This window comes from Balaenoptera musculus, chromosome 11, assembly GCF_009873245.2.
Source record: "Balaenoptera musculus isolate JJ_BM4_2016_0621 chromosome 11, mBalMus1.pri.v3, whole genome shotgun sequence".
Taxonomy (NCBI): Eukaryota; Metazoa; Chordata; class Mammalia; order Artiodactyla; family Balaenopteridae; genus Balaenoptera; species Balaenoptera musculus.
In genome coordinates, this window is record NC_045795.1 from 82,657,562 (window position 1) to 82,672,399 (window position 14,838).

The following is a 14,838-nucleotide window of genomic DNA, read 5'->3' on the forward strand; positions in this document are numbered from 1 at the left end:
AGACAAATGGGCATGGCATTGTCTAAAACTGAAAGGAACACCTCTATCCACCATGCTCTGCCCATCACTACCTGTCAAAGAAGAGAGTTTAATGTTAAGCAAACAAGAAAAACCTCCCATTAGCCCTTGCTTAGTATTATTTGAGGACTGAAAATGAAATTTACCTTAGTTGGCAGTAGGTCAACATGGGGAATAAATTCTGGACAGCACTAAGAGTAAATCCTCTGTATCACAATTGTGGATTACTGAAGCATTGTGAGGTTTTGTTTGTTTTTTTATAAAAAAAAAGTATTTAAGTATTAAGAAAGATACATTTAATTTTCACTCATCTTGTTAAAGGGTCGTGATTTGCTAAAAGTTAAATGGGTATGTGTAAAAGCAATAGCTTAAAAGTACTTTAAAGGATCAAAGTTGCAGAGTTCAACAGTACAAGCAATATGAACTCAAGATAACTTATGAATAGAGGATAACTTATTTTATCTGTTATTATTTGAATACAGAAATGTTTTATGACTTTTAGAAGAATATCTTGATACTGTTTAAGACTCTAAAAAGACACAAATCATCATTACAGTAATTACACCAGTTAGTTACAAGAAGTAAATTCTTAGAATTATATTTTCCAAAAACATGTCTTCATTAGAAAAACTATATTTAATTCTAATAAAACACTTAGTAATATAACTCATAAAAATTTGGGCTTATCCTTATTTTCTTAAAATAAGAATTCCGAAGTTATATCTATCTTCATAAAAGAAAACTATCTTCACTCATTGGTACTGACCACTCTAAATTATGTTAAAAATGAAATACATTATTACTATTTTAAAATCTTTATTCAAATCAGATCCATGCTTATTATTTACATTATCTTTCATTTAGGATTAAAATATTATATCCATCTGTAGTTTAAATCATACTTTTAGCCCTTTACAAAATATGAAGTTAAAGTTGTAATAGTTTAAAACTGAATAGAATTGGGGACATTAGATTTTTAAATGAAAATGAAAAATTATGATACATTAGAACATACATGTACACATACTAGACAAAGAGTGGTAGAACAAGATAAAATATTTATAGTAATTTTCTATTTTTTCTTGTGGCTATTTTCTATATATTATAAATCACATACTTTTAATAAGCATTTAAAAAAAACTTTCAATTAATAAATCAAATGCCAAATGAAGGATTACAAGAAAAAAATTTTCCTGAACTTTTCTTTTCACTTACTTATAAACTACATGTTTTCCTAGGTTAGAAATTATCCATATTTAGAATATCTTAAATCAAAGTATAGATACATTTGATACATCCCCATATGTTAAACATTGTACAACTGGAAGTTCTCAATAAACAGGTAAAGAAAAAGAAAGAAATGGTACTCCCAATTCAGCTTCCCAAGAGTTAGAAGGATGCCCATAGTCTGTGCTTAGTTGTCTATATATGAAACAACAATGTTCACACTCCTCTATTCTTTGTTTATATTCTTGACATTGTTATCATTTATATTACCTATTTTCTTTCAAGAATGGAAACATCTGACTGCGATCTATTTTCTTTATTAAAATATAAATATTTTCTAGAATATGGACAGATAAGTTTTAATGACAAACAGCAAAATACAGCAACCAATATTCAATAGGTATTCTGCCACTTAGTGGAGTTTTTCAAGAAAGCAATTCAGTACACCTTCTCAACTTACAAATGTATTGAGAAATCTAAGTGTATAATAAAATAAGATCTGTATGAACATCAGCTATTAATTTGTGGATAAAGAACAATATATGGTAATATACAGCCGAAGACTTAAATATTAAATAGCTGTTTATCTTAAATTAAATAAACTTAGAACACTTTAAAATTTTAAGTTGAGTTGACTTTATTAATGTTAATATGGATTAAGAAAAGAGAATGTATAATATTATAAAATTGAAAGGTAAAGGAATTTTATTTCAATCTTTTCTCCACAACTGAAGGGTTTTTGGGTTTTTTTTTCCTCACTAATGGATATATTAAAAGAACAATTTCATAATTCCTAAACTTCTAGTTTCAAACACTTGACAGAATTTGCAACTTAAGTTTCCTATATTTTCTAATTCTGTACATTTCTTATTGCTATCAGTCTTGTCATTCTCTGTCAGCCCCTGGGGAAAAAAAAAAAAGCTGACAGAAAGCTATTATACTGTTTTTTACCACTAAAATATAGAAAATTAATTTTATGAATTTGGCTCACATGGAAAGAATATTTATTAATGCTACAAATCAGAGATTCACTGACAGAAATACTGTCTTGAATGCAAAAAGAACAAAAATGAGGTCACTTGAATTGCCCTGAAAGGCATTCTAAAATCTTCAACATGGCTTACCTGTAGCTAAAGTTCTAGCGTTTAAAATGTAACTAAAAGTTAAGTGAGTGTTCTTACTTTCAAGTAAAGGCAGCTAAATGACTTTCAATAATAAAATGTATCAAAATATTTCACAAGTCTAAAACACAGCTGAGAGGAAGGCATAGTTATTTTTTCAGCTATTCCACACTATTTTTCAGTTTAAAGTTTCAAGAAAAAAATTAAATGATAAACCACAGAAAATTGCAAAATGCCAAATTTAACTCCTATAATTTCTCCATTTTGTTATGAATATTATTATCAATATCAATCATATACTTTTAATGTGCCAAAAATAAGGCTTTACAAAATGTGAACAATTAATTTTTAAAAAGAAAATTATATTAGTAATTTAATTACTTTTGATTCATTTTATAGGGTAGTAAAACAATACGTCTTCAAAACTACTAAAATGTTAATGATACCATCACAAAATGACTGTAAGTAGATTTTTCCACTATTCAATTATGCCTAGATAACTTTGAATAGCTATAGCTTTCTCCAAATAGGTACCAAAATTTGTACAGACTTAATCGTGAAATCTGAGTGAAATAAAATTTGAGACCACAGAACTTCTAAAGTTTAAATTATTTACCCTTTAAACTTCAGAGAGTGTTTTTTTTCCCAAAAGAAAAAAAATTAGTTCAAGATCTAATAACTGCAGGTTTAATAATTTTTTTTACTTGAACACAATGTCCATTTTCATGAATAGTAATTAGACGCACTGAAGATTTAAGTGTGAAAGATTTCAAAGTGTCAATATGTTACTATCACTCTTTAAATGTTCTCAATATATACAAAAACATATAAATTATAGATACAATTAGTTATATATCTACAATATATAACACCATTCTCCTTCCCTAACCATACTGACATGAGGATAAAGTAATAAATCTCTGTGCTATTCAAGGCAAAAAAAAAAAAAAAAGACTGTAAAAAATAAATCTTTAAAGAATAGTTTTAAAAATAAAGTCCAAATACTGCACAAAATAATTTAACTGGAAATATTACTATATACTATAAAACAATTTTTTTCAATTTTTGAATGCTAAATTCCACTTTCTAATTCTATAAAAGAATTTATTGGATATCTGCACTTAGATATTAAATGTTCACATTCACTTTGATGGGAATGTAATTTTCAGAAGTTAACTGAGCCTTTGTCTTAAAAGTTCATCTATTTGAGTCTTATACATATTTTTTACATCTTCAAGATCTAATCGAAGTTCTTCTGCCTCTTCTGCTTTTTCTCCATACATCTGCAGAATAGTGTTGTATCTTTGATCCAAATCCTATAAAATATATTTGTTTACAATTTTTAAATAACTGTACAGAAAATCTTTAATATTATATTTATATTATCATAAATGAGCCACCAGTAAAGACATTACAATCTAAATAAAAGTATATAGTCATCTCTCATAAAAATTAAACTCACACCTCAGTCTGTTGGAACAAAAGAATAAAAAAAACAAAATAAGCCAGATGGCTATTAATCTTAACATATCTTTTCACTAAATCTACAATTCTCCCCATATATAGCTTAATCTGTCTTTTCTCCCAGTAATTTCAGCATGTTTGATGAAATTTCAGTCTCTATGGTTCACTGTGGTTTAAGTATTACCTGGCATTTACCCCACAAGAAAAGTCAAAAGAAAATCTATTCTCATATATGGCTTAAGAGCAACTTCCAATACCAAATAGGCTAATTGTGAGGATACATATAACATCAATCAATAAAATACTACTCAGATCATGCAAAAGTTCAGGATTATTAATGAGCCTTGGCCAAATGAAATCTAGTTATTTTCCTGTGCTGAGACTAAACATGATTGTGAACATTACTCTGAATGTGTGATGTGACAAGCAAGATAAGATTCATTTTTAAAGTTCTTCACTCAAATATTAATACTCTTTAATTATCAAAGAAAACACTAACATATACATACGTGTTTTATGTAAACTAAAAATAAGGGTGAAGAATACTTACTCTTAGCTGAGTTCGAAGTTTGGGTATCTCCTTCACTTTCTCTTCAAGTTCATCATTTTGATTTGTTAATTTAACTAGCTCTTCAGCCATTATGGAGCGTGTTTTTTCTAGATTGCCAATTTCTAGCTGAGAAACATTACCAGGAAGTGATTTAAATCAAAATATATCTTGTTTAATAATCCCACTAATATAAACATATTTAATGTGCTATTTTTTAAGAAACAGATATGTGAACATATAACCATAAGCTAGCTTCTGGTATAAGGAAATAGAGGCGCAAAAACAGTTTCAACTTTCCTCAAAGGTATACCATTTATAGGGTTTACTATGAGAGATAAAGAACTGAAGAAAATTTAATCATCTGTTTGAAACATGCAACTCTACATTTTTCTCTAAGGAAATAGCATATATTTCAGTTACGCTAAATTACTACAAAAACCCAGAGAAATAAAAACAATTAATGTAGCGCCAACCATGTAGGTCACGTTGGTAGAATCTAACATCAACTACCAAAGAAGTTCGTTTGTGCCCTTAAGCGTAACAGTGGGCTACACAAACATAACAGGTAATAAGATTATTCTGATCTATTTTCTTCCAATTCAAGGACATCTTCTTTAATACAGTAATATTTTCAACTAAAATCATATAATAAAAATAGAAGAGGAAAGTTCCACTTTCGAGTGCATCAAGTTTAACAATGAAAACAGGTAAAACGTTTTAACATTTGTCACCGCATTAAGTTTCTGAAAAGCAAGATAAGATGGGAGGATGCTCCACTCACCATGTTTCCTTTCATGTCTAGGATGTTATAGTTCTAATCTCTCTCATCACCTTTACTCTCTCCTCATAGGGGGAGCTGGAGCAACTTACCTAAGCGGAGAATCTGGGAAGAATAAAATGGCTATGCTCAGCTCAGCAACTTCCCTTTTTTCGTGTTTGGAAAAGCTGCCTGCAAGGAGCTCTCTGCTCCTAGATGCCTCTAAGTCTTATCATGGCAGGCTGTTGCACATGGGGTGGCCTACTCCAGCCAAGCATTTCCTGTGACAGTCTCCCAAATTCTGGCACTCAGAAGGCCCACTGAACTTTCATCCTTGGCTAATTTCTCCAACCAGCCTTTATCGTTAATATATATGATTTACTTGGGGCTTCACGTGTCACTATTTCATTTTCTCAATTTGTTCAGAATGAAAGTGGAAATGAAGGGTGCTACTCATTGGGCCTCAAAATTTCATTTACTTCTACAGCACATTTAATTTTTATAATACCTGTAAATGAGTAATTTCTCCTTCCCTTAGCTTTAACTGAGACTGTAGATTTTCAATAATGCTTGATCCTGCTCCCATCCTTACAGCATCATAAAGATTGCTTCCATTTGCTGATACAGACATTGGTCCAAATGAGTGATCATGAAGCTCATCCTGTGTTAATTAAAGAAAGCATATATAGTTATTCAGTTACTACAGACTGTGCATAAGTGTCAAACAAAATGGTTTGGTCAATTCTTACTTTAAAATGTCTATGACTTTCTCAAAGGCAGAAAACCATCTCTATTTCCTCAGTGCAATTAGCACTCCCTTACAAATACGCAGATAGATTGCCTATAGAATAGCAAGATCACGGTGAGAGTCGAACTGCTATCTGCACATTCTCTTTATCATTATTCAGTCTAAGAACTAGACACGTGTAAGAAGTAAAACATCACCTGAGACATAAAAGATGTTTGTAGCCCTGCCATATCAACTCCACTTATGGAACTTGAGCGTGACATTGTGGGAGTGCTAGAAACAGAAAATGGCTTCCGTTCCTTAAGGTGTAAAGAAAAAAAAATTCAGTTCAGATTAAAGAGTAAAATGATAAATAAAAAAGCAAGAAAGTTTTCTAGGATCAATGACAACAAAGATTCATTCTAATTTCCTCGTAAAATGTTACAGACATCTTAAGTCTTATCAAAGGCACAATATTTAGTAATTTAAAAGCATAGACAAACTTGGTCAAATCATCTCATTTATATTATAACAACATAATTTGGTTTATTTTTAATGGAATGAGAATGTTTTTAATGGAACAATTATATGAACTAATTGCTTCATATTATATAACATACCATCAATTAAACCTATTCTTTAGAATAAGATTACCAATGAGATTTACAAACCATAAAGTTTCTGGCTTATTCATTTTATTTTCATTGTATTTTTTTAAACCAAATAAATTCAAAAGGTAATTTCAGTCAATGCACATACAGGTAGTTTTAATGTATTATGCTTACTACCGAGTATATGCCAATCCTTTAAATATAGGAAACTCACTTTAGAAAAATTACCTCCATTAACCAGAAAGAAAGTGAACAAACCAGTTTCACTCCCAAGGTGCCTATGGGCCAAATAAGGTGCATCAGTGTCAGTGAGAGACCACAAAAATTCATTTTAAAAGGGGCAAGAGGTTCTGTCATTCAAATCCTAGAAATCACAGATGTCTTTGCATAAACTCAAACTACTTTGGATCCACTCTGAGCAGAACACTGATTATACTACTAGAATTCATCACTCTATTGATTTTAGACATAAGAAATGGTATTTATAAAGTGTAGCTAAAATTACAAAACAATTAATGATTAATCACAACTGCTACTAACTGGTTACATCAAAAAGAAAACAAAATTTAATACCTTTTCTTTTATTGCTTCTTGAGTGAAAATTGCTTTCTTCCTTTCCTGTTCAACTTTCATTCTCTCCATTTCTAACTGACTATTCAACAGTGTCTAATGGAGAGAGAGATACAGTTAGATAATTTCTGTGATACTAAGTCATCATCGTAAGTCAATCTCAAAGTTTAGGAACATAAGGTATACACTCCTATTTGTTTTACTACTAAAGATCAAGTTCCAAAAGCAGAAACATCACCCATTTTATCTTGTCATCTCATTAGTTCGCTACCATCCCCAACCATTCTCTAATGGAAGCCCTAAGAGGTGAGCGAACACCAATCGAAATACCTTTTCTTTCCTTGTCTCTTCAAGTGTTCTCACATATTCACCTTTTATGTTTTCTAATTCAACCTGGTACCTATTAAGCCAAAGGGAATTAAAACAAAAAAGATGATAGTACAGACTATTAAAAACTCACTACTTTATTAACTCCAGTTACATACTTAGTAGTCATTTTTATTATCAGCTTTATTTTCCAACTGTATTTTCCAGATGACTTGGGTTTTATTCAAAAACTGAACTACTACTTCGTGTATCTTATTTATTGGTTCCCTGGATTAAGATTTCATTTAAAAAGAGACTTTTTTTCTAAAGAGAATTTTGAATACCACCATTCTACAATATGTTCAGATCCTACAAAGGCTTATTAGGGAGGTCTATGAAAATGTCTGCAAAAGTTCATATATTTTACTTCATGAATCATTTTTACTTGACTACTTTTTTAAAAAGTAAAATTCCAAGGCAGAACTCAGAGGATAAAACCCCTAATCAGAGCCTTAATATAACTTCACATAGATAGATTTTATAGCTTGTGGTTTCCAAAGAGCCCAGACATTTATTTAGAAAGACTGGAACAATGCTTAAACCCCTGTAATATAAAAATAACTCCAGTGAGTGGTCTTCAAACTATTTTGTGGTAACAGACTCCTTTAAAATATGTGATTAAAGCAATGAATCCTTTCTCTGGAAAATGCAAATACATTCAGAACATGCCACCCAATTTCAAGAGCCTATGCAAGGTTCAATGAATCCTGGTCCTATCTCGGTATAATATCCTATTACTAATGACTCTGACTTTAAACACTAAAAATATGTATTTTCAGTTCTCAGTGCAATGAAGCTAAAAACCAACAACATATTTTTTTAAAGTGCTTTAAAATGTCATGAAACTACCAAGAATAACACTCAAGAAACATGCTCACCTATTATTTTCATCCTCTAGTTTTCTTAGCCTATTTTTCTCTGATTCTAGCTGGGCCTGAAATCTACTGTTTTCTTGTCTTAAGAGAGAATTCTGTGACTCCATGGAAGACATCTGAATTTTGTTGGCAAGAAGTTCTTCTGTGGCCGCACGTTCTCTCTCAACTGCTGCTGCCAACAAGGTCTGGGATTCACCTGATTGTAGGGTAAAAAAGAAAAATCACATAAACATACATTCAAGAGGCCAAGATACCAAGTAGATTCTGACTTCAAACTTTTAATGATGCAAATAACCACACTTAAAACTGTAAGTACTCATTGACTAAGGCAGGTCTGCCTACAGAGACAAAAAAAATCTTAATTTATATGTGCTTTATCATTTTTTTCACCAAAATATTTTAATTTGAAAGTGGAGTCATGTATCAACAGAGTAGTGAATCAACAAACAGTGCTGGGTCAATTGGATAGTCAAAGGAAAAAAAAAAAAAAAAAGAACCTCAAACTAACCTTCACACAGTATATGAAAATTAACTCAAATGGATCATACACTTAAGTGTAAAGAGGGGTAAAACGGGTGAAGGGGATTAACAGGTACAAACTACCAGGTATAAAATAGGTAAGTTACAAGGATGTAATGTACAGCACAGGGAATATAGTCAATATTTTATCATAACTTTATATGAAGTATAATCTATAAAAATGTCAAATTAAAAAAAAAAAAAAATGTCAAATTACTGTTGTACACCTGAAACTAATATAATATTTTAAGTCAACTATACTTTAACTGAAAAAAAAAAAAAACTATAAAACTTTTCAAAAAAAACAGAAGATATCTTCAGGATCTAGGGATAGGCAAAGAGTACTTAGGTTTGACACAAAGAGCGTGAGCCGTAACGAGAAAAACTGATAAACTGGACTTCTTCAAAATTTTAAACCTTTGTTCTATGTGAAAAAGATGAAAACACAAGCTACAGACTTGGAGGAAATAAATGCAAATCATGTTATCTAAGACTAGCATCTAGAATACATAAAGAAGTCTCAAAACTCACCAGTGAAAATACAAACAATCCAATTAGAAAATGGGCAAAAAGACATAAACATTTCACCGAAGAGGATGTACAAATGGAAAATAAGCACATAAACTGACATTCACCATCTTTCATGAGGAACATGCAAATTAAAATCATAATAAGGCATCACTACACACCTGTCTGAATGACTAAAAGAAAAAAATAGGGACAACACTGCAAGAAAATGATGGTAAGGATGTAGAGAAACTGGATTATTCTCATAGATACAGCCACTTTGGAAAACAATTTGGCATTTTCTTAAAAAACTAAACATGCAACTACCCATACAACCCAGCAAATGCACACTTGGGCATTTATCCAGAGAAATGAAAAATTAAGTTCACACTAAAACCTGTACATGAATGTTCACAGCAGCTTTATCCATACAAAGTCTAGATCCAGCCCACACATCCTTCGTCAGGTACGTTTAAACAAGATGTGCTACATACATGGAAAAACACTCAGCAGGGACTTCTCTGGTGGTCCAGTGGGTAAGACTCCGTGCTCCCAATGCAGGGGGCACAGGTTCGATCCCTGGTCAGGGAACTAGATCCCGCATGGAACTAGATCCCGCATGCATGCCGCAACTAAGTGTCCGCATGCCACAACTAAGAAGTCCACGTGCTGCAACTAAGAAGCCCTCATGCCGAACTAAGACCCGGTGCAGCCAAAATAAATAAATAAATATTTTTTTAAAAAAAGAAAAACACTCAGCAATAAAGACTAAATCATTGATACACACAAGAACTTGTATGAATCTCCAGGAAATTACACTGAGCAAAAAAAGCCAATCCCCAAAATGTCACATGTTATACAATTCTATTTACATAAATTTTTTTTTTTTGGCAGTGCCATGCGGCATGTGGGATCTTAGCTCCCCAACCAGGGATCGAACCTGTGTCCCCTGCAATGGAAGCACGGAGTCTTAACCACTGGACTGCCAGGGAAGTTCCACATTTACATAACATTTTGAAATTCCAAAATTTTAGAAGTGGAGGATTAGTGGTTGCCAGGGATTTGAGACAGGGAGGGAGGGCCATGAGGGTGCTAAGTATGATTTTAAAGGGCAAAATGAGGGATCTTTGTGGTGTTAGAACTATTCAATACCTTGACTGTAGTGATGGATACATGAACCTACACAAGTGGTAAACTTGGATAAAACTTAATACACACATAGACACATATACATACATACACACAAATGAGTACCAGTAAGACTGGGGAAATCAGAATAAAATCAGAAGGTTGTTTCAAAGTCAATACCTTGATTGTGATATTCTACTATAATTTTGCAAAGTGTTAACATATGGATATTGGGGAAAGCATGCAAGGGACCATTCTATATCATTTCTTATAACTGCATATGAATCTACAGTTGGCTCAATTGACAATTACAATTAAAATAAAAGGACTAGTGGATAAAATTCTGAGATTTAACAAAGGCAAGAATTTTCATATTTTTTCACCACCAAAGTAGACCTAATAATATCTCTATTTTACATTATAAATTCTGTTCTATACTGTATCTATGCTCTTGTTTATAGCATTATACAGTACGTTTGTCCTGTGGCTTTGCCTACATTCCAGCACCATACCACATATCCCTGAGGCTGTGTAGGTTCCAGTTTAAAAGCCACAAAAATAATGGCTTCTTGCTTTCATTTTATTGCTAAATAAATATTTGTTTCAGAAGGTGTCATTTTCAGATATCTCATATTTCATAACAAATGGGTCTCAAAAAGTGGTCCAAGATAAATGACAGACCTAAAATTAATACCTAGAAATTAAACAATATATGAAGGTTCATCTGTTCAGTGATTCTTCTTTTTGAGCAGATAAATCTATTTCCAGACAAAATCTTACATGGAGCTACAAGGGGCAAAAAAAAAAAAAAAAGATAAAGGAGGCACTACTTTCATTAAAGCAGCCTGGAGGGAGCCCAGCAGCTTACTTGTCAAGCTTCCCTCTCACCATGACAGCCAGCCCTAAGACATACCAGGGATCTACTGAATACTGTTTGAAAGCCACTAATCTAGTTCACCCCTCATGATTTTCAGGGTGTAGTCCAGAGAAGGTAAGTGTCTTGCTCCAGACTGTCTGACTGGGTGATTCAAAACAAAACATAAAAACCCTGAGTCCAAGTCTCCTGACACCCATTCACGTCTGCTTTTATCACTACACCACGATGTCTCTCAAATTACAGTTAATTTTAGGCATAGAATGGACACAGGAATTTTTCTCCATTTGCTAGCTTCTGGGATATCTAATATGTACATATTCTGTGCTTGAATAAGTATCTTAGAAGAATAATTTTCTTTTTATTAACAGCACAGAAGGGCAACCTAGAGTGTTTCTGTAAAGAAGCAAAATATGGAATCTTAAGACTCCACAGCATCTGTCTACTAGAATTTGACCTTAATCTAACTTAGACCTATCTCTGCTCTTGGAATTCTACCACTGACTAGAATCATATCCGATCTCTACTTCCTACACTACTGTAGACAAGCTAGAACGAGGTCAGACTTAGCAATGGACAAGAAAACAGTTGAGCACAATAGTTTGTAAAAATGAATGTAAGAATGACATGGAAGTATTTTAGACAGTACCAGACACATCGTGTAAGGAATGTTTTGAAAGAGTCAATTAAGGTATTAGAAAATAAATGTAAAAGAGGAGAAGAGGTAAAAATCTACAAGTTAGACACAAAATGAAACCATGAGATCAAGTGAACTTCAATTTCATACCATTACCCTAACTCTAAAACGAGATAGAAGGGCTTCTACATTGAGCTTAAGAACTAAAGCAGTTACCAAGTCTATCAGAAAGATTCTTCTCTAACGTCTCCCATGATGACGTCTGGGACCCTAGAGTTGCTTGCAAATTTTCTATCTGTCGAAGCAATGGTCTTGTGGTTGATGAAACACTTTGACTCAGTTCTTGGTTTCGATTCTCTGCTTCCTGGAGTCTCTGAATCATGACATTCTTAAGTCATTACTACTGACAGCAATAAAAACATTAAAAATGCTAGCAAAGAAACTTTATGAGAGATTTCTGGGAAAAAGTATTTCTCCAAGATAAAATGATTTTTTATTAAATTATTTTCTAACTATTCAATCCTTAAGTTACAGTTAAGTTGCACAACAGAGTAAATAAATGCTTCTTTACAGAGCATTTCTAAGATAAAGACAGCCTTTGAATACCTTAAGATAATAAAGAGTATCATCCAAACCTCCCAGTAGTTGCCTCCTCATCCAAATATTTCTAAGTATTTATAAAATCAGAAAGATCAATCTGAGGGGCATTTTCTTCCCCTTTTCCTGTACATGTTCATTGACTGAAATTAACAGAGTAGTAGCATAAAAACTAGGCATTGCTTATCTGCCCCACAGTAATCAGAGACATAATAATTAATAAATCGGCCATTACAAATGAAAAAACAATACTGAATATACTACATATCTATCATGATAAAATTATTTTCTAGAAAACAAAATTAGGGCTTTTCTTTTACATTTTTAAGGTGCCCACTCTGATTTTATTCACATAAGCCACAAAAATACAGCAAATGACAAGTATGGGAGTAATCTTCTCAACTCTAAGAACATCACCCCACTGAGTCATTTTTTATTTCTTGAAAAACGCATCTCAGATTTGTGTTTAGGGAAACTCTGACAGTACCTGCTGGAGTTCACTGATCTCATGACGTAAATAATCCTCTTTTCTGGCAGCTGCTTGCTCTGCACGTTGCAGTGCCAGCCTAAGGTCCCCCACCTGTATTAGGAGAACCAACAACACTATCACAACCAACATCACAATATTATCTATAACTTCCTGCTAACTACAAACTTTGGATTGTGTTGGCTTACTGTTCATGTATAACACTCTTTACTATCCAATGAGCTTTTACGTATGATTACCACACATCCCATTCTTCAGGCAATCCCCGAACCATATGTATTCAATATGTACTTAGGAAAGCTCAATAAGGCACACACACACACACAAAGCATGTAAATATGTACAAGGCCCAGCCACTGCCATACAATATAGGAGGAAAGACAATGCATCCATAAACGTTTGCAGTGTAAGGCAGAATGTGATAGGAGCTATATGAGCTATAAAAACTAGCTGCTATATTCATACACAGCTGCACAGGTTGTAAACTGCTACAGCCTTTTTGGAAAGCGTTATGGCAACATAATCATCAAACTTCTTACATTCTTTCATCTGATCGTCCTAGTCCTGAGAATTTACTCTATGGAAGCAGATCTGTAAACATACAAAGATGTTCTCTACACTGTTAGCTAGACTAACAAAAACAAACAAAACAAGAAATATTATTAATATCTATTAGCAGTAATTTATTTTTGCAAATGTGGATACAACATGGAATATACCCAATAAAAATTAAAATGAACATAAAAAACATGCAGAAATGTACAACTTAATCTTAAATGAAAAAACTATAAAATAATATATATATATATCAATTATAAAAAATATGTACATGGAGATAAGGACAAGAAGTTAATACACAAAACTGGCAGGACTTGTAAAAGGTGATGATTTTTTGAATGGTAACCCCATATACTCTCTATCTCCCATTCCCCCAATTTTTCATTATTACGTTCGAGTATTTTTAATTTAAAATATTAATATTTTATCTATCCCAGTGAGGGAGTGGCAGAAGCACAAGGGGTGTATGGACCATGGTGTAATTTACAACAGTAAAATATCGGAAACAACCCAAATATCCATTAATAGGAACTGACTGAATGGTATATTCACACAATGATATACTATAAAACTATAAAAAGGAATTTTTTAAAATGCTCTATGCTCTACCATGGAATGATCACCAGGATGTTTTATTAGGTAAGTAAAGCAAGCTGTAAAACAGTATGAATAGTAAACTATATTTTATGTAGGAAGGATGAGAGAGATACAAACAAATGTGTGTGTAAGTGTAGGTGTGTATATATATGTGGGGGGTATATAAGTAAATGTAGATATGTATGTTTTCTTGCATTTACAAATAGAAACACTAATAAAATGGTTATTTACAGGCAAAGAAAGGGAATAGGGAGGGGCTAAGTTGGAAGCAAATGTTATCTTAATATATTTTGTTATACAGCTTTCACACTTTGGAATCATGTAAATGTTTTACATATCCCTGTGAAATTAAATCAAAAGTGCATTGAGGTCAATGAGGGAAGAATAGTCTTTTCAACAAGTAGTGCCGGAACAATTTGATATTCACATGTAAAAGACCTAAATGTGAGAACTAAGATTATAAAAACTGTAGAAAGAAACAGGTGAAAACCTGCATGATGTTGAATTAGGCAACAGTCTCTTAAATGTGATGCCCAAAGCACAAGCAACAAAAGAAAAAATAGGTAAGCTGGACTTCAACAAAATTTATTGAACTTTTGTGTATCAAAGGACACTATGAAGAAAGTGAAAGACAACCTATAGAATGGG

General features: G+C 32.4%; 1 protein-coding gene across 2 annotated transcripts in view; it reads right to left on the bottom strand.

The window, feature by feature from the left end:
* Positions 1–1,989: 1,989 nt before the first annotated feature.
* Positions 1,990–14,838, bottom strand: part of TMF1 (TATA element modulatory factor 1) — a 29,275-nt gene continuing 16,426 nt past the window's right edge. Inside the window, exons 9-17 of one of the 2 annotated variants that reach the window (XM_036868567.1) lie at positions 13,036–13,128; positions 12,168–12,324; positions 8,290–8,482; positions 7,376–7,445; positions 7,049–7,141; positions 6,083–6,184; positions 5,646–5,798; positions 4,381–4,506; positions 1,990–3,682 (exon numbers count right to left, since the gene is read on the bottom strand). In XM_036868567.1, coding sequence (XP_036724462.1) covers positions 3,539–3,682; positions 4,381–4,506; positions 5,646–5,798; positions 6,083–6,184; positions 7,049–7,141; positions 7,376–7,445; positions 8,290–8,482; positions 12,168–12,324; positions 13,036–13,128 — 1,131 coding nt within the window. In that variant the 3' untranslated portion in view covers positions 1,990–3,538. Of the gene's footprint in view, positions 3,683–4,380; positions 4,507–4,967; positions 5,264–5,645; positions 5,799–6,082; positions 6,185–7,048; positions 7,142–7,375; positions 7,446–8,289; positions 8,483–12,167; positions 12,325–13,035; positions 13,129–14,838 lie in introns of those variants that run through there. The other variant, XM_036868568.1, reaches the window with a different exon arrangement.